This window comes from Corvus kubaryi, unplaced genomic scaffold, assembly GCF_017639235.1.
Source record: "Corvus kubaryi isolate FWS band 111438036 unplaced genomic scaffold, C.kubaryi_AGA036_p1.0 37334, whole genome shotgun sequence".
Lineage (NCBI taxonomy): Eukaryota > Metazoa > Chordata > Aves > Passeriformes > Corvidae > Corvus > Corvus kubaryi.
The window spans coordinates 7,461,873-7,482,878 of NW_024581108.1; the positions used below are offsets into that span (position 1 = coordinate 7,461,873).

General features: G+C 35.1%; 1 protein-coding gene across 5 annotated transcripts in view; it reads right to left on the reverse strand.

The window, feature by feature from the left end:
• Positions 1-702: 702 nt before the first annotated feature.
• The window catches only part of AGL (amylo-alpha-1, 6-glucosidase, 4-alpha-glucanotransferase), a 37,401-nt gene continuing 17,097 nt past the window's right edge, over positions 703-21,006 (reverse strand). For all 5 annotated transcript variants that reach the window (XM_042030095.1, XM_042030096.1, XM_042030092.1 and 2 more), the window contains exons 14-34: positions 20,840-21,003; positions 20,204-20,305; positions 19,815-19,967; positions 19,584-19,734; positions 18,344-18,468; positions 18,125-18,237; positions 17,879-18,013; positions 17,283-17,413; positions 16,199-16,335; positions 14,509-14,642; positions 13,215-13,390; positions 11,410-11,512; positions 9,954-10,179; positions 9,416-9,527; positions 8,899-9,034; positions 7,603-7,715; positions 6,674-6,885; positions 6,036-6,133; positions 5,397-5,484; positions 5,172-5,305; positions 703-3,776 (exon numbers count right to left, since the gene is read on the reverse strand). In XM_042030095.1, the coding sequence (XP_041886029.1) occupies positions 3,659-3,776; positions 5,172-5,305; positions 5,397-5,484; positions 6,036-6,133; positions 6,674-6,885; positions 7,603-7,715; positions 8,899-9,034; positions 9,416-9,527; positions 9,954-10,179; positions 11,410-11,512; positions 13,215-13,390; positions 14,509-14,642; positions 16,199-16,335; positions 17,283-17,413; positions 17,879-18,013; positions 18,125-18,237; positions 18,344-18,468; positions 19,584-19,734; positions 19,815-19,967; positions 20,204-20,305; positions 20,840-21,003 (2,861 nt within the window). In that variant the 3' untranslated portion in view covers positions 703-3,658. The remainder of the gene's footprint in view (positions 3,777-5,171; positions 5,306-5,396; positions 5,485-6,035; positions 6,134-6,673; positions 6,886-7,602; positions 7,716-8,898; positions 9,035-9,415; positions 9,528-9,953; positions 10,180-11,409; positions 11,513-13,214; positions 13,391-14,508; positions 14,643-16,198; positions 16,336-17,282; positions 17,414-17,878; positions 18,014-18,124; positions 18,238-18,343; positions 18,469-19,583; positions 19,735-19,814; positions 19,968-20,203; positions 20,306-20,839; positions 21,004-21,006) is intronic.

The following is a 21,006-nucleotide window of genomic DNA, read 5'->3' on the forward strand; positions in this document are numbered from 1 at the left end:
AGGTGGCAGCTCTGACCTTAGCAGCTCGCCCCAACAACTCAGTGACTGGTCATTTCTAGATTTCCTTAACCACTTTTCAGTAGAGTATTTATTAAAAATAGCGTACAGTGGAATAATAAACTACTTCTTAACAAAAATGCTTGAATAGAGGATTAGAAAAAAAATCTTATTTTTATAAAGCATGGAATGAAATGGGGACACTGCAAAACATACTCAGTATACTAGACACCTATGCTGTGAGACTTTGATTTTACAAAGCAGAGCTGAAAGGTCCAAAAAATGCCTTCTCCATAGTGACAGGAATTTTGCACCAAAAGTTAATCACTGTAAGACTTGAACATCTGTAAATCAGTTAATCAGGACTGTTGTCTTGGTGAATTTGCAATACTATGACTTTAAATATATGAACACTTAGAGCAGAAGGGACAGGCAGAGCTCTGCTAACCCAAACCCACTCAAACTCAGCTAGGACAGCTGACACTGACACCAACATAAGAATCTCTGTGTAAGGCTCAAGTTTATGCTTTTTTTTTTTTTTTTTAAAAAAAAATGCTGGTTTTTTTAGTAAGTGTTGTTAGCACATTTTAACATTTGACCTGAGGACTTAATGATCTCTCCCCATATGTAAAATTGCTACACATGAACAAGCAACATCAGCTGGAAAGTTCGACTTTTTTTTTTTTAAACAATCACAAGAAAAGGTTAACTCTGAATTAAAGAATTTTATTTTGTGCATTTCAGAAATGAATAATGACATTTTCTAAAATCAGTCGTTGCTGTGATAGACAGACATGTAAAGCTTATGTTTCCATTTTACATTACAACATGCAGTATGAGAATGGTACGTTAGTTTACTTGAATTCTCAAGTTAATAATCTTTGAATAAGCAAGAGCTATTAACTGTGTAAACATCAGTAACAGTTAAAATTATTTCAGTTGGGAGGAAAAATAATTCTTAACGTGATACAGATCAAGAAGCATCAACTGAAACACAGTCGATGCACAGTTCTTACTGAGTTATTTAGTTTATTTCTATTTTACCAATTATAAGTTTGCTTTACTAGAAGTTCTAGAGTGTAAAATACAAATGATAATGATCAGTCAATGTAAGTCAGCTACTTTTCGGGGATAATGACTTCATCTATTTGGATATCAGCTCATGTTATGTTAGATTTAACATTGTTTTCTTCCCTCTTAATTTTTAAACTGTCTGGTTTGACAAAGTGTTGAGTAGCTTTTTGAGAAAAAAAAAAAAAAAAAGAAAAAAGAAAAACCCCCAAACCAAAAAACCACCACCCCCCCAAAAGTTAATAACCTTAAATCTTACTTTTGTTGCTACTTAACAGCAAAGTCAACCAATACATATTTTTTCCCTATTTAAAATATTTGTCACTAAAACTATGCTCAACTAATCAGTGCAGAAGCAACACTATAAATGGGCATGTTTAGAAGTTTCGTAACATACGTATTTTTGTGTACACAGTAGTGATTTATCTTTAAAATTTTACTATTAAATTAGAAAAAAACCCTAGCAGTGACAAATATGCAGTCTATATCAGCAGTGCAGTTTGCAAAACTGGAAAGCAATCTGTACATAGCATAGGAAGGTCTTGATGAAAAATTATTCATGTTTTTTTTTCCAAACACTTAAAGAGTGTTATTGCCAATGTATATAATTTTGACACCTGGTGGAAATCTTCAACAGTCATAGCTCTTAAGCTTCGCTTCCAATTTTAAAATGTTTTCATGAAGTAAGAACAATTTTTTTTCTGCCATTTTGTTCCTGTTTTCTAAGCCACAGGAGCCATAAAACATACCTTGAAATAATAAACAAGAAATAAGTATCCAGGAAAACAGTAAAGCTGGTGAAACAGTAGGACATAAACCTTAATATAATTATCAAGAAATTTGGAAAGTTTAGTGCAGTATGAAAAATACTTTCTATGCCTTCGCACATTAAAAAAATAATCTGTAGCTGACATTTCAGTAGCATTTTTGATCAAATGACATTTCTTATGCATTGTGTCGAGAAAATAAAAATTTCCCAACCCATGTACTGCAGCAGCTCAAAAGTTCAGGTATAATATAGACGTTACCTATTCCTAAGGACTGAACACTTCAGCAAGGGAGTTAAAATCCTTATTAACCTTTCAAATAAATAGTATATAAGTATAGCCATTTCTTACAATTCATCTCTCTTGAGCCTGTTAACTTGCCCTTACAGTATCTACCTGAAATACATCTCCCTGAACAAGACAGCATGTGTGCACTGTACTTTAGACAGGACACAGAAACTTTAAAATACAGACAGGATAAAATCTTGATCTATGTGTTTTAGTGCATTATAATTACATCCTGTATTTATTTTTTCAGCATATGTTGTCTAACATTAAGAAATAGTGCTTTTGCTTTTCTGCCTTGTGATGTGGGAAGTGTTGACAATCTCACTCTCTGCCTGTTTATTGCACTAAGATGGAAAAATTGTACGAAGAGTTGAGAATTACCAACCACACTCCTCTCAGTCTGTGAACCCTGATACGAACTTAAGAAGGACATGCAGGCATCCAAATATGAAAAAACACATTTTGCATCATGTTCACTGGATATGCTCCCAAAGGACACCACAAAGAGGTAGCATGCTTATTGTTATTGGTGTAATTTCAAAAGGCCCAGAAGCCTCACATTCTCCTCTCTGATAGCAGGCTAGTATGTCTTTCCACTGTGTTAAGTGTTTCCACCTGATTAATAGAGCTAGGATTTTCCCAGAAATGAAGGGCTGAGGTGACTCTATCTCTTCAATAAATGAAATTAATAAAAAGTCAAGCACGTTGGCCTTCCCTAACATATAGGCTGTGCACTGTATGCACTTTTCTTATGAATTACCCATGGTGAAAACCAGATATAGATGAAAAAACAGCTTTGCTATATGGCTCATGGTATTTAAATAAATTTAGGTTAACATAGGATGTTACCTCATTGCTTGAGCTAACTCTCAAAGTTTTCAAAATTTTATATGTAACTTCAAAAGCTGATTTATTACAGTATTCATACACTTTATTTCTGTTGCTGCTTAGTGGAGTGTTCAACTGAACACATACAAAAACATCCCCATTATACCGTTCAATGGAGAGGTAACATATTATGCCTTCATTAATGCATGGTGCTAGAGCACAAAGCATACCAAACTCAGAAAACTAGAGGTTAGTCTACTCCCCCTTAAGCATGCATTTGCAAAAACATCCATTTACTCTTTAAGAGACAAAGAAAAAAAAACATAAGAGCTGTGCTACTTATTTTTAGCTCAGGAAGGAGCTAATTTACTTCACATTAAGATTTTGTTTTGAAAAGGCTAAAAAACCAAAGCCACTTAAAATTAAGTTTGTGCATATTCTTAAAATTGCTCCTTACTAAAACTTTCTGCATCAAGTGTGCACTGCAGTTTTGTGTTATTTTATTGTCATGGCCTGATTTTCAAAATACCTACGCCCCACACAGTTTTAGGGCACAGGAGCTGCTGGCATTCAGCGTCTTTGAAAGTCAGGACACCACTTGAGTGATTGTGCAGAACAGTTAATTTCCCTTGCAGTGTAAGCCAAGTGTTCACTTATGCCCAATAGTAAGACCACAGAAGTTTCATCAAATCAATCAAAAGAAACTTTTACAAGTCATAAAGGATTTCAAGGATAACACCAATCGACCAGGCCTGAGTTTCACAGCTAAAAGGACAATACTGCCCATTCTCATTTGTAAGTTCTGGAAGCCCTTTCCAGGATGATCTGATAAAAGAAAACACAAGTGAGTACTGTTGTTAGATTACAGATTGAAATTAAAAGAACATTTCATTTTAAAACCTTTTGGAAGATTAACTCAGTAGGAAACTGAAAAGCTTGACTAAAGGTCAGCTGTCCTACAAGCACAGTATACCCTTTAATAACTGAGATCTAATTAATATTTTTTTCACCTGCAGCTGGGAATTGTAGTGGAAGCATCTCTTCTTCGAAGCAGACTCTCTGCTACTAATAATAACTAAACTTACACAACTGGTGTGTGCTGCTCCTGTTTCTCATTCTGGTAGCTTTGCATTTGGAAAATGGTAACAATGGTACTCAAACTACACTTGACATTGATTATAGTGCTAAAAGGTGACAACGGCTGGAAGACAGCATGATTACATAAATCTTCTTTTCCTCTGCAGGAACAAAAACATCCCACAAACTAGCACACTTAAAAAATATAAGTAGAGCCTGTTACTACAATAATTATTCTGTACAGAAATAATGTAATGTATCGAAACAGAGTAAAAGTACACTACTTTAAGACAGAAAAAGCAAAGAGCATTACCAAACTGCTAGTTATTTCTGATACTACCAAACAAGAGATGTGGACAAGACACTATGTAAGGCAGTATGCTGTTTAACAAATCCTCTTTTCTTCCCCATGTGGTCAGACAAACTCTTCTGTCAAGAGTCCTACTGTATTACTCTTTTGGGTGCAAATAAATACCTGTTTCATGTGCTGCAGAACAGATTATATGGATGAGATACCAAGGGCAAGATTTTTTATTTCAGTTTATCTCAAATCCTTAATAATTAAAAATAAAATAGACAGCAAAAGAGAAGAAACAGTGTGTGGGTTTGGTGGTTTGGTTTGAATGAAAACTCAAAATGCAAGTTCCTCTGTCTCCTTAGAAAAATCAAGGTTATTGGTATGACGGCTTCAGAATCTAATTTCCTCACTTAGAACACAATAAGTCCTAACAATATTTTGCATCATTTTATCTGCTGAAATTTTAATATATCACTACTAGCCCTTTAACTATTATGTTTTAAAGTTTGTTTTTAAATACTTATGATTTTTTTTAAAAAAACTCACTTTTTTTCTGAAATTGATTTCTTGTATGAAATTAGATCCTAATCTTTACATAAGATTTATCTCACCCAGTCTTCACATGCATAAGTATTAGGGATTCTGCAATCTCTAAAAGGCACTAGATCTCACCTGTATTTGAAACCTGACTTGAGATCTGCAATTGCACATATAGCAGTCAACCTCCTATCTAGAAAAGAGATCCTGTTTATACAGAAGATCTGTACTCTTACATGCACTTGGATGGTAGATACCACTAGCCCAGTATTTTGAGTATTTGGAATCTGTGTTTGTTGTTATCTTACCTTTCAAGATGAACATAGTGGCGAGAAAGAACATTCTTAATCATAACTACAGTTTTTGCATATATCTCTGGACCAATCAACCTGGAGAAGTACAATTTGGCACGAAGAAAATACCCAATTGGCCATAGCCATTCCTATGGAAAGAATGAAGAGAGATGATTATCAAAGCAGTAGGTTTGAAAAGATGACAACACTTTTTCTAAAATTGAAGGAAGTAGCTCTTACAGGTCCTTGGTGATAATTAAAACCTCTGGCTACATTGTAGTTGTCATTGTCAAGAGCATTATCATATACTCCACAGTACACCATATCACTGCAAGAAAGAAAAAATGTATTATGCTAAAAAAGCCTAATTAAAAATACACAGAAACGGAAAACAAATCAACCAAATAATTTGTCATTTACATTTATTGATGGTTAAGTTATGAAGGTCTCCACCAGGTTCTGTACTTTACATGACAGTGGAATTCCAGATAAAGTTCAAATTTGTAGGAAAATGGTCCATGCCTTGAAAGGACTTAAGAGTCATAATTTTACCCTTTTACTCAAACTGTAGTGCTGTACACTGCATCAAACATAAGTATGTCCCAAGATGCAAATTCAACATCTTTGGTATGATGCCAAATTTGACTTGCTTACTGTGAGGCATTCAAAACCACTCAGCCATTGCCTATATAAAGAAATCAATCACACAGACTTTTAGAACAGCTAAACCAATTGTTCTGGAAGTACTTCCTGCAACCTTATTTCATAAGTATATATGAAAATTTCACACCATCACCACCACCCCTGCCCCACATCAAGTAATTCCTACTGTTTATTGTGTTTAGGAATTAACATTGATCGTATCTCTACTGTACTTACTCTGGGTCTAAGGTTTTCATGCCTAATGGACCAAGAAGCTTTTCTTCTGCTATCTGCAGAGCTTTCCAAGCTCTCTCAGGTGAGAACAACTCAGGGGCCTAATAAAATAATAAAGATTTAATGAATAATCTCTGTGCATAAACACACATAAGGCTGTGTATATAAATGCAGAAGACAACAAAAAGCTTGAGGTTTGTATTACTGAATCAACTTCTAGAACCTGTAAGTCAGAGTAAGCAAGAAAACAGAAGGTATCCAGTGCTCTTTTCAATTTTGATTTTATTTTAAAAACCCTTGCCAAGTAGTATTACTGAAGCTCTTTAAAAATCCAATAAAAACAAAGAATCTATCCTTTTTAGCCAATTTGATGGGAAAAGCAGCCTCCCAGACCTAGCCATAAAAGACATTCTGAATACAGTGAGCACTGCAAATTGGCAAGTCCCGTCATGATATATTCTTAGGAGGTAGTCCAAGAGAACCAACATTAAAAGCATGGAAAAAAAGCCACTTTCCAAAAGTTATTCCAAGCAACGTATGTTCCTGACAGAATGCAATGCAGATGGACCTTAAAGTTTTCTTTATAACCAACTAGGCTTGCATTTAAGTGCAAAGCCCTCCTCCCATTCCCCCACACTTACCACAACCATTGCTATTGGAAAATTTGGCCTGAGCTGGTAATCACACCATGGACTCGAAGCTCCATAGCTGTCTTTATAAATTCCACGTTTGTGTACAAGATCTGGGTGTTTTTCATTAGGATCTGCTGGATTCTCAGAGACAAAGAACAGCCTTTCAAAATGTCCTTGAATTTTCCTGTCCCACTCATCATAGGTGATAATCTCCTCCTTTCCTGCAAGATGTTACATACAGTTTTAATTTTCTGAAATCAGCCACAGTAGCAACAGCAGAAGTATGCTTCTTGAATTCCTGACACTTAATGTAACAGGAGCAGATCTAGCATCACCTCTCTCAGTTTTAGGCCAATTGTACAGATCACAGGAGGAACAGCTCACTGAAATTTCTAGTGAGACTAACACAACATCAGTCTTCACAGGACACATATTCACTTGGGCTGGGTAAGCTTAAAGTAACTTTGTGATTAGAAGAGTATTCCCTCTAAAACATATGGGACTTCCAATGATATTTATGTAAATATTCCCAAGAAGGGGGTTTCTGTGTTATGAATACTGGGGGGCGAGAGGAAGAGCAGAAAGAAAAAATAAAGACAAGTGTCCTACATCATTTTACTTCACATTCTTGTAAATGAATGATACCATCATCAAAATACACTGTAACCTTATCACTTATATCCATTTTGAGAAAAGGTATTCAGGCTCTGAAATTCCTTTATAATCCACAGAATAAACTATTTGAAATGCTGAGAAGAAAATATCAAGTTTTAATAAATTTTTATAGTAACAAAAAGATCTTAATCATACAAGATACTTTCCCAAGTTTTCCTCCTTTAACCCCTAAACCTTCTTCTGAGGGTAATATGGTCACTATTTCATTGTTTTAGTTATTTTTATACCCCAGTAATACAATTATGAGATGTGCCTGTTTTTACCATGTCTTTTTACAGTGACTCCACGGAATGGAAATATGTTTTTCCCAGATAAATCCATCAACCAGCGAACAGCCGACTTGCACAGGCCAACCATTTCCACAGCAGAGCCATCTCTAAAATAATAATGATAAAACCCCTCATTCATTATTTTAAGAAGGTTGTTAAAGTTCAATGAGTAACTGAAAAATTTACATTCATAAGTATCTTATTTAGACAATTTCTTTTTCCTCATTTTTCTACTATTCCCCTATTTCTCAGTCAAGGAATGAACTTGATTGTAAACTGGCTAGCAAATAACTTTTTCTGTACATCAGCCTTACTTAAAGTGGTATTATCATACCCAGTTAATTAGCACAAATGGAAGATAATTTTATACCAGTGATTAAGAACGTGAAAAAATGATCGACCCCAAACACAGTGGTCCTCTGATGTTATAACCATGTTCAATACAAAGCTTCTCAACTGACAGACACTTCTGTAACTTAGGTGATAGTTCTGCCATAGGAGATTACTCAAGTCAAAAGTGAGGGATTAAAATAAGCACTAAATGCATTTCTTGGACTTGCTTCTTTTTTTCAAGTAGTATTAATGTAATCAATATATGCAAACACTTAATATTGTAATCATACTCAGCTTTACTGTCTACTTGATGGAATTTTCTCTCTCGCATCACCAACTCAGCCTCTTTTGCAAACTACCTCAACCTCTCTTGGCTCCCAGTTAAAGTGCTCAACTTGTCAAGCAAGATGATGTTTTCCTCAATTCTCACCCATGGACGGGCAATTGATTTGAAACTGATACTGTACTAAATCCAAGCAAGGGCCTGCAGCAGTTTGCTGGCACATAATAAAGAGCCTATTTTAAAATGCTTAATTCTCAGCTCTAAAAATGTAGATGTTGTAAATATTTTTGAATTCGAACTAGGAAATATTCAAACAACATAATTATCAATATATAACTCATATGAGAAGTTTAAATAACAAAGTACTGCTAGTACAACAAGTATACAGTATTTCCTAAATTACATTTTACCACTTGAATTCAAAACTCAACACTTAGCATGGAGCTAAGACTGTGAAAAAATCCATGGGCTTCACCTGCCGAGAACACAGATTTTTACTTCAAATCAGCAAAAGAAAAAACTTTCATTAACATTTTAGTAGGTAGAAACATTTAGAACATTTGAGAGAGAACCTCTCAGATGTGTCAATAGAAGGCACAGTGGTTCGGCAGAAGAATTTAAGTTAAAAAAAAAAAAAATTACAAAATCTCCCACCTAAAGCCTGGATTTCATACCTTGGAGTAGCTGGAATTCCTTTATTGCGAGCTTTGTCGCTCTCTCCCATTTTGTCCATCCAAGTGCCACAATTGAAGCGGTTCCCTCCAAAGACAAAGCCAGTTTCATGGTCAATGCCTGCAGTTACATTAAAACCTGGCAAGCAAGAATATTAGGTGTTAAGTCCATTTTTTAGGCAAAATAAAACCCCAACTACCCTCCCCCAACCCAAATGTCCTAGATAAACAAAAAAACCTTCCAACAAGAAAACCGAGTTAGGTTTCTGAAGGCAACTGTTCTTTAAGTGAAATTTTAAAGATCACTTGTACCAAAGCATATGAACAGTTGCTAACAATAAACTATTATTTAGGCACTCCAAAAATATTACATGTATATAAAGTATTATAGTTTCAGTTACATTAAATATAATTTTAAAATAAAAATATGCTCAATAGAAAGAGGAAGTAAGAGGAAAAGGAAATACAAAATATAATAATCAACTTCTGTATTGCACATCAAACGTTCTATGTATGTTACCTTCATCTCTCATGTTTTGATCAATCTGAGGACCAGCATTCCTTTCTCGGAAATTTATGCCTTCCATGTGTCGTTGCATTGCTTCCTGTATTACTTCATAAAGTGGCTGATCCTAGATTCATTGTGTGTTTGGATGACATGTGAAAGGCAAGATGAAAAATGAGTAGAAAGCATTTCTTAAGCCTCTAGTTTATGATATGATATTCCAAAAAAACTCCCAAACCATCAAACATTTTCAAGTAGCATCCCTGGCATTGGCAATACATTGTATACAACTTTTCATACAAACACTTTTTCAAGACAAAAAGCAACGAAAAGATTTAGAAGCTAATGGAATTTTTTTTCCTCCTTCCCTAACCCCTTGCACTTGGTCTAATCAGGTGATGCAAGAAGTGCCTAATATACGGAATTCTTGCGCTATAATCAAATTTCACCATGAACAACAGATAGCAAGAGGTTCTTGTAGCTAGAAAAAATTATATCCTTTCATTAAAAAATTATAGTTTTGTTAAATACTTAAATTAGAAGTGATCTTTACCACAGTGCCTGCAGGCTGAGGAGAAGAGTCATCTCTTGGGTACATTCTAGAAACAGGACACCTGAGAATGTCTAATCCATTTGGAACAATTTTACAGTAGTCCTGGATACACTGAAGCCACCACCACACAGCATCACGACAGTTGTATCTGGCATGTGTCCCCCCGCCAAGCAGATTGGGAATGAGACCATGTCTTAAAGTCCCACCAAATGCTAAAATGATGTTTCTAGAACAGAAGAAAATCACAGTCTTGACTAAGTTGCCTTCAAGGCCATTATTGGACCAAGTATCAAGTATAAAGCATACAGGGTTACGTTAATAGCAAGGCAGGGCAAGACAAACAAGATTTTAAAGACAGAGGCCAAAGGCTTGCTGTTGAAAGCTACAAATTACTCCATTTAGCATGAACTTCTTTTACAATAAAAAACCACCCATTCCCTACAAATTCCTCAATATGAATACATTTAAATCACTTTGTACAAAACATACATTACCTATTCATATGGAAAAGATAATTTGCTTTTTTATAGGTAGTGATATAGACCCTAAATCCAAATCCCACTGAGGTCACAGGGAAGGTTTTTATTGACATTGTTTATGATTACCCTGGTATCCATTCTGATGGGTGGGGTGGAATGGGGACGGAGGGCAGGAGTAGATGGGAATTTCCTATTAAAATACAGAGAGGTGACAGCAACTGAGGTTATAAGAAGTTTCATTTGAGAACCGTTGCGCATACCTTGCAGAAAGCATGGATTCCGACTAGCTTTAAAAGGCAAAATAAACATCCTAGTAGACTGCAGATCTCTCAGCATGAGAAAGCTAACAGTTGGCCAAATGTACAACAGCATAAATACATGCTAATTTACACCAACTCGTTTTTATATTTCTATTATGTGACAAGCTCCACTCAATATTAATCAAAATATCAAATTCATCTGGCTTACGTATGGCTCATTTGTCAGGTTAAACGTTTATAGATACCAGACTGTAACAATGCACAATTAGCTGATTTCTAGTATTAATAGACAAATACTAGCAGTTACAAAAAAATCATGACAGACCTGCAATCACGCCTTTCTAATTGAAACAGTATTCTCTTTTGCTACTTCAAATTTTTACATAAGTAATTCTGAAATTATTGCTCAGCAACAATGATGCAAGTACTAGTGAAACAATCACTTTGTTCAAGGACAAACAGTAGCATTGCAGGGGTTAAAACTACCTTATCTCTACAGAACATCGGCTTTGGATCAGTGCTAAGAAGGCAAAAGAGAATCATTTGAGTAGTATTTTTAATACCACTTAGAGAGAGCTCCCAAATCTAGTGCCATTAAAATTTTATACTGCACATCAACTGTTTCTAACAGCTTGTGCATCAGCTCAGGTTTTGAGAGCATTGCTTTTTCCTAGCTGCCCATGAAGCCAAAAAGAACTAAGGTTAAGCCTGCCTTACCTTGCTTCTAGATAGCGCCCAGTAACTAACAGTAGACCTCTTAGTGCAATAAAAGTATCCCTTCCCCATGAACGAAAAATTCCAGAAGAAAAGTGAGGTAAACCTGAAAAGCAATGTCATTATTCATCTAATTAATTGATATAGCTGAAACCTCCAGGCACATGCATAAAATAACCAGAAGTAAAAAATATATCCTCATTTATAACTTTTTCCTAGATTTATGGTATTTCAAATAAACAATCTCCTAGACCAAGTTCTTGATAGAATTAAATATACCCTATAGTAGAACAGTATCTTCTAGAATTTCAAGATCACACAAAAGCATTTCTCCTATCAGTTATAGTAACGTTTTAATTTTTGTTAAATCATGTGGCAACTTAACCAAAAGTTAATTAAAAGAAACAGAAAGAAAACTAACAAAAAAGATCAGAACTATGACAAGATTGTAACACTTTGTAGGCAAGAGTTTATGTATGAGAGCTGTGGCATCTCAGCAGCATACAGGGGTAAGACTGTTCAGACACTGAGAAAGACACCCTGTTTCTCTTTTCCAGCAGCTTACAGAACTACATTTTACTGCAGACATTATAACAGGTAGCTTTAAGAATGATCCTAACTGATAAGACATAATAATTACAACAGTAAGGTCCATACTTGTCTTTTTTTTTTTCCATTTTTTTCCTTTTATGATCTATTAAACAGAAATTCCATTTGGTAAAGTTTCAAACCAGCAGTCTCTTGTGCATGCTTGGTAGAACAACATTTCACTTCTACCACTTACTTTAACAAAGTATTTGCTAATTCTCCAATATGGCCTCCACATCTCTGCGAATTTATGGCACATGGCAGCAGCACTCGAGAATGATAATCTGTGTACAATTTAAAAATCTCAGGCACAACTACCAGTGAGTATGTGAAAGGAATATTTAAAACCAAACCCTTTAGTATAATTAATCTTTATGACCGATTTAAGGGAACACTGTGTCTCTGTGCTTCCAGGTAACACTAAAGCAGGCAAATGGAATGTTATTAAAATCCAGAAACTAAAAGCAATAAAGCTACACAAGAGAAAGAGTGATGGCAAAAAGAAGAAAAGCACTCCACTGAGAGAGATGCCACTGCATCTCTGGATGTTTACAAGTTTCCATGGCTTCAGAAAAGGAATGAGCCAATTCAGAACCAAAATAAATTCATTCTAAGCCACAGAAGATAATACTTTGGACATAGGAAAATGCCCATAGGAAGACTGCCAGATGCTGGCAGAACATTTGGAGGTATAAATACTACTTGCTGACTGCTTTTATGTGCTTTTCTTTTGGAGACAGTTGCAGATCAGAAGTTCTTCTGATCTGCTAATGGTTCTTTCTGAGAACTTGTAAACCATAAATTCACTCTTGTTACGCCATTACAATTAACTTCTTAAATTCACATTTATAAAAGATAAACTAAAATCCCTTATGATAAGTATACTCATCTCAAGCAAGTCTTCTGGAAAACATTTTTTGTAGATCTCTACATATGGTAACAACAAATATAGTAAAAAAAGCCTCTAAATAAAGCATTTATATATAAGGCTCTCCCTCCCAACCCCCATGAGAGTACTACTAGAGAAAACTCCCATACTTTTAAAGATGAGCTAATCTTTACCTTAAACACAAAGCTAAAGTGAGTGAAATTGCTACATTTTATACATAGTTGTGACATATGGCTCTCAAATATGATGCAGAAAATTTTAACATAGTTACTAAAAACAGTTTAACTATTTTGGAAGGCTTTTTTTTTTTTTAAAGGTTGTTCTCACTTACCAGCTGCCAAGGAAACACAACATTGCTCTTTCTGATTTGTAATCTCATTCAGCCTATAGGGAACATCATGTAAAGAAGGAGACAGATCTGGCAGACAAGAGTATTTTCCTATCCCACATAACTGGATTGAACCCAAGGAAAGGTGTTTAACAAATGTTGATCCATTCTGCACAAAGCTGTAATTCAACATAATTAAATTAAAATAACTTTGCATTCAACAATAGCAGTCTATAAAATGTACCCTTTTTCATTTACAGAAGGCTATGACAAACATTACACATAAATATAAAAAACTAGCAGTGAATTAATATTAGCATTTTGCATTAACTAATTTTTTACATAAGATTTAATTTGTAAATGACTCGTTTTCCTAAAATGGGTGCCCAGTGTTAAGAGTAAAATCTTAATTGACTAATGCCAATGGGAGTGTTTATGACAAGTACTTCTAGAAAACAGTTTAAAAAGTTGTTTTGGTTTAGTTAATGCTTATATACAGACCTAAGACTTCAAAAATATGATAAATATTTTACTATGAAGTTTGTAAAATCTAGTCAGTATTTCAAAAAAATCATATTTTTACATATATATAAAAAACCTGCAAATCAAAAAAATCTGCTAATGCATTGCTTGAAAAAATGCAATCTGAATTCCTGACTAGTTGATCTCCAAGCATTCTTTCATTAAATATATTATGTCCCACAATTTCACAGCCATACCAAATTCTATTCCCATTTTAACGTCCCTGTTTTTACAAAACAATATCCACTTGTTCAACACATTCATAGCTAGAATAAAGCCTCCTTTAAATCAATTTCCCTTCCCTTTGCAATAAACAAAGAAGCAGACACTGAAGATTAAACAGTTATTTAAAAAATAAGCAGAGTGCTCAGATAATGGGGAGTAATAATGGAGAAGTGTTGAACAAAGCATCAGCATCAAATACAATCTGGTATTTTCTTACTTATCTGAACTTTAAGGAAGCATTGCATTGGTACTAAATTTATAGCCAAAAAAAAAAGCTTCCAAAGCCTGGCAAAAAAGATGCTGGCTTAGGGTTTCCTCCTCCTACTGCACAATGCCAACAGTAGTTATAAACTGAAACCCTGGACAGGTGTCTGAACTCTCAGTCTTCCAAACTACCACTGTTAGAAGAAGGATTTGATAATTCTCTCCCAATTTTACCATTTTACATTAGAGGAGTATGAAAACATTTGAATGACATTCTCCAGCAGATAAAACTTATAAGGTTCCAATATATACAGATGCCTTTATAACTCTGATATACCAAGCATACCTAGACATCTGATGCCATCCCACATCCAGAAGTGTTGTGTATGCACCCACTAATATGGCATCAAAGTAACATGGGATGAGGTAACGTGGAATTCTCTTCAGGTAGACAAACATGGCCTTCAACCATTTACCAACCTATTAAAATACAATACAATTACAACTTCATAACATCAGAGTTCAAAAGCCAGTGCTTTCAGGATCCATACTGTAACAGTATTTGTCACAGTTTTTGTACATGTAGTACACCCCAGTTATGCTGTACCCTTCCACTCCAAAATTTCAGCTAAAAGACAGGAACTCTAAGAAGAGTGAAAAACATGTATTGCATCTGTACTATCAAAAATAAATAGGCCAAAATGTGAAGTATAGAAAGAGAAAAAAATGAACTATCATGAAGTTGTTAGTAAAATTGAGTAGCAAAGAGAAGTCACAACTCAAAAGGCATCACTATAATCCAAGCATGGGAAGGAAGTTTTGCATTGCTAAAAAGACAGGACTGAAGAGAGAAAGCTTAAGACCAGGAATAAAAAGTTATCAGAGCTAAATTATGTAGAGCCACTAGTGAATATGGCTGTAGGTCTGTGGCTTGAACTCAGGATTCTGAAAGCTTCATATCCTTGTATCATTGCAAAACATTTGACATCTAGAAAGTATTTCTCTTTTCTTCTAGTCCTGCTAAATAACATTATGGCAACTTACTAGAAGGTCACTAAAGATTTAAGCCTTGCAGATAAAGAATGTACCTGTCAAAATACTTCATGATGAGACTATACTTTTAACCCAGGTATGATGAAGAGAAAGTTACTTAGGCAAACAGCAGAATTGTAAAGTTTATTTTCACATGACTTAAGTCTTCTAAACAGAATGAGACATTACAAAAGAAGAACTCAAAAATACACAGAAAAAAAGCAAGAGTCTTTGAAGAGCAGTAAAGGTGGCAAGTATCAGACTAACTTGTTTTCCAGAAAAGCTCTGTTTCTCAGATCAAACTTAGCATTTGCTTCAGTACAACATTAGACTGTTTTATCCATTCTTCTGCTTTGTATTACTAGACCTGACTTCAGGAATAAAATGAAATAAGAATGCTAAAGCTTTTATTATTGAATTTGTTAGGTAAGTTACAAAAATCAGGTCTGCATCTTGTGAAATAAATAAAGCCATTTCCATGTAGGAAAATAAACTATGACAAACAAAAGGACTGCACTGCAATGCAGCTATAAAGGCACCCTGTACCTCAGTAATTCCCATCTTCCCAGCGCTTGGCTGACTATAATTGTATCATACTCATGTACGCCTTAGTATTATTTAGGCACTCTTGAAGGTACTTTCTTACAAAAAAACCCCAAAAAACTCCCCCAAAAACCCACCCCAAAACTTAGGGAAAAAATATCAGTAATTTCATTTTTTATTTGAGGAAAAATAAAACAGGGAGGGACCCCTGCAAGCACTCATGCAAGAGCTAACAACACCTTCATGCCCTATCTATTTTTCACTTCCCTTTTGCAGTCTATTCTTAAACAGGATTGAGGGGAGGGAAGAAAAACATATTAATGGTTTAATCTACTAGAAGAAATTTCCTAGACAAGAAATATGTTAAAGACAGTTTGAATTTAAAAATATACCAGAAATTGAAAATTAAACAAACTAGCAATTTAAAACCCCCAAGTTACCAAGTAAGTATTTTTACTCACCTCTGCACAGGCTCCTGCACGAGAAATTAGACGATTACTGACATAATCAATCATCCAGTCTCCAGATCTTAAATTGTCACAAAATGGATGACCCAAATCATTTTTTGGTCTAATGTCTGCCATCACTGACATTAACCCTGAAGATACAAACCCAACTCTGTATTAAAAGACACATCATTATCACAAACAGCAATAACAATTCAGCAAGAAAAGGTACATAGCAACAGATGCTTTAACTGGATTACTTCTCTCAGTCTGCATAGCAAGTTAGGCTACAACTCAACTGTGGATACTAAAAAGCTAGGAGCAGAGGAATTTTCCAGCAGCTGCAGCATCCTGTGAAGTTTTTCTTTCTCATGCAAGCTAGCTAAGAAACAGTTTTAGGTTTTCGTAAACCAAGGCTTATCTCACAGGTGCAAACGTGTTATGCACAGTCTTGTTATGGTACACTGGAAAAATATTCTGAATGGGTGTTCCAGCATTCTGCCAATCACCCTGGGAGGTGGATGGTCAAGCGACCAATGGGGTCGGGCCACCCTTGCGAACAAAGCTATAGAAGCTGATTTATATAATTAAATAAAGCCATTTAGGCCACTTATCCTGAAACTGGGCTCGTGTCATTTTTCGCCGTTCTCGGTACGACAGCGACACTCAATGCTAGTTTCCTCAGCATAACTCCTAGAAACTTATGAAAACCATTGCAAATAATTAGCCTGATGGAATGTGTACATTTGATAAATGACAGACGTCTCTCAGTAATCTAGCAATGCCTCGGGTTAGATTCATGCAACTTTTCACTGGAGGTGTATTTGCTTTCTCTTTACTTTAAAAGTCAAGGCATGGGCGTTAAAACACATACTGGAATGCAGTATTAAGTTTCAGAGCATTGAGAGAGAGGGGGTTTGTTCTAGTATGAGATTTCCTGAGAACACCGATCAACAGCATGGTCAAGCAGAAAATAACTACCTTTTTTACCAAACAATGGCAGCAGCAATACAACAGCATTATTATGTGATCTGGATTGAGCAGCTCTCAATTACTTTTTTTACTTGACAGAAAAAAAAATGCTGAAACTATTTATTACCTTGGAGGCCTGCATACTTTAGGGGTGACCAGTTTGGTATATTGTAACAGCCTCCACCATCCTCTTGTTCTTCTGCCTCACATCTATATAGCACTTGATTTAGGTCAGCCAAAGTTAGTTTAGATGCAATACTGAAAAAACAGTGGAGAAAAAAAAAAGAATAAAACCCAAAATAACATCAGTAGGGAAACAGGGAAAGGATTTCACAAATGATTTTGATTTCACACATTAAAATAGTAAAATATATACAACTCTCTTAATGCTTAATCTTGGAAATTAAGAGCCTGATTTTTCAGATGTTCCAAGATATTCTCAGTGTTTATTTAGAAACACAGTATTAAAAAACCCAATCACACCCCAACACTGAGAAGCAGTCCATGTTAGAAAGCCTACTTTAGGCAGCAATTACACAAACTGCAAAGTTTTTCAGTATTAACCCCACTGAGTATTATACATATAAGATCTCTGAGAGTCTTCACTGCACTGTGACAATTCAAACCCATCACCAGCAAAACCCAACAATCCCTCACTAGGTTTACATTGTATTCTTTGCTCTCCTCTCTTGGTTCTATGTCAGAAACTTAAAGCATACTCACAAAGAAAATGGTGTTTTTAATATTGGTGCTGATTGATCATCAGGAAGACTTCCAGATTTAAAATGAGAGCTGAACTGGATCAAATGATTGCGGAGTATACCCACAGCCTCTTGTGCCTTTGGGTCCAGACTAACTCTGTAAATATCAATGCATATCTTGTAGAAATACAGCACTTGGAAGAACTATTCTCCAGTCTCCTATCACTCTTGTAACTCACACAGCCATTTGGCAGTTACAAGAACATACCTGAATACTATTACACTTCCTGGTGTCAATCTTTCAAATTCTATTTCTTGAACAAATTCATTTGGCCCTTTTATGGCAGTTCCAGCTTGCTTTATGATTTTACTGTCTTTTATCTTAGAAAAGAAAAGAGATTTGCAACTGAAATTCACTGTCTTTTTTTCTAATATAAAATATCACAAGAAATGTTACATCAGAACATGGGTGAAAGAAGCTAATTACCTGGATATGCTCTCTGAGTTCCATTGTGAAATTAGGCAATCCATTTATAAAATGTGGATCTTTTTTGTAAGGACTAGCACTTCTCTCAATAGTCCTAGCCTCAAGTACTACTTCGTCTATTTTTCCTAAAAAAAGTTAAATCATGTTGCAGCTCTTAAGATATTTGAAATTAAAAAAGTGATTCTTTTGAAATTATGAAGCAAAAGCTTAAATGAAAAACCTGAATATTCAAGATACAAGTCTCTGTTGCACAGGAAAAGAACAGAAAATATGGGAAAGTATTTAAATATCCTATAAATATTCATTACACACTCATATGCTGTATTGTATTTAAAATGGCAATTTTTGTTATTTTATAATAAATTAACCATAAAATCAGACAATGAGAGAATTACAACCAGTCTTTTACTGGTCATCAGCTTTCTTAGTTTTCCTGTTATCTTTTAGGAGATGGTGCTATATTGCTTTCCAAACTGCAGCTAAACAGATGGTTTATCTTCAAACAATTTATTATTAACATAGAAATTCTAATTTTCTCTATCCTTTAAGTAATTTACAGACAATAAGGTATACAAGTCTTGTAAATATCTTAAAACAGGCACACACATACACTCAAAGAACTAAGTATACTTAAAAAGCCAGTCTGGAAAGCTTCTCTTCAGAAACACGTCCAGGTAATGTATAGAAGTCTTTATACTTGTCTACTTTAGAGTACAGTAAATACTCTGCATAATTAATTAATATTATGTATGTACTGCATACATATTATCTTTACATTAACTTATTGAATACAGAGTTCTTATTAAGATGTATTTTCAAGCTACAAAATAGCTATGTATGTTTGAAAGCTGAATAAAAAATGGTATCAACAAATAGGATAAAATTTTAGCCTTTTTCCTCAGTATAACAGAATAAATACTAATTCCCCCAACACTGTGCAATTAAACATCTCACTGTTAAATATTACTAGTTCACAAAGACCATAAAAACCCCCCACACTCTCAAGGGGAGGCTTGCAGCAGGAACATACTCAACATGAATGTTTCTGAAAACCCTAAGCACCGCAAGTCTGTTATTTTCTTTAACCACTTTTGGGACATACATGTTAGTACATATAAAAGGAGTGTTATATACTGAAAATTCTCATATGGATTTCACGTGCATGTGCTTGAAGTTAAAAAGCATGAATAACCTGAATTTTTTGTACATGACAACAGCTCTTGGAAAGAAAACTGTTTACCTGGGATACACATTTCAGGAACTTCTTTACTGTAGAAACAAGTTTTAGGATCCCTGAAGGCAGTTCGACACACAGCCACAACAGACTGGTGTGTGTTAGGGCAGTGTCTTGTCACTGCAACTATATCTTCATCAACTTGGTCTACATACACCTAGAAAAGACACAACATTGCAACTGTGCTCTCTCAGAGCATACATATGAAGAAATCGCAGTGTTACCCTCGCTACTTGCCTGATTAAAGCCTTTAGCCCCCAGCTCCTGATGCAGCCTGTTTATGGCCAGCCTTCCTGCTAGAATTCCTGTTTGGAAATTAACTTCACCAGAAGTCAGATGTGCTGCTGGATTCCATTTTGCATAAAACCTCTCTTCAGATACTACAGAGATCTGTAAAAGAACCAAATTTAAGCAAATATGAACTACTCTGGGAAATAAAAACTACCACACCTTGAGGTCTGAACTATGTAATAAATTCAAATTGCATATGAAGCTGGACAATCTGAAGTAATGCCAGAGAGTGAACGGCTTGGAATTTCAAATAAACAACATCAAAATACATGTTCTAGGATGAGAATAAAAGGTATTTTTAAAGGTAACTTAGGAGTTGAACTGTAGACACATACCTGGTGTGGTACTAGTTCATCATAGCCTTTGGTACTTCCTGTAGCACAACATGCCATGGAAACAATCATTGCACTAGGAAGAGCATCATATGCAGATCGGTGCTGCATTAAAAATATACAGGTAATAAATAGTGAAACAAAGATAGTTCGATCCTCCCAATTCAGCATACAGAAGATATATTCAACTTAACAGAGGAAATGCTAATCCCATGATCATAATTTCCTCAATTACAATACAATTATTGGAGAAAATTTCTACAAATGAACAAAGAAAAGCAACTTCAGAAAAATCATCAAAATAAGCACTCCCTGCCCACCACTCTCTCTCATTCTTGCCTGTAAGCAAGCTCAGGAGAACAGGTCAACAAGCAGAAACGGAACGACTTACAGCAGCTGGATGAAAGACTCAAAATATCTTATTTAGTAACTTTATATACTTTTCCCCTTGAAAGACGAAATCTTGAATGTCAGAGGGTATTGTTATAAAATTTTTTTCTCTGCATAAAAACTTCAACTGAAATGCATTTTTTTCTAAATATTGTTCAGGATATCCAGATTGCATCAAACCCTTCCACAGTCCAGAAATATCACTTCAGAAAACATTAAAGGTAATTTTTTTTTGGTTTAGGTACTCACCTGAATTGGACATTCATTATCATGTGTAATATCCATGAACAGTGCATGAGCAATAGCTGGCATCAAAGGCCTCAAACGTGGCTGAACAAAAGATCCAACAGGCTCACCTCCAAACCGATAAACCAACCTCCCTTCTTCGTGGCTATTGTAAGCAGTCATGGCCTCTA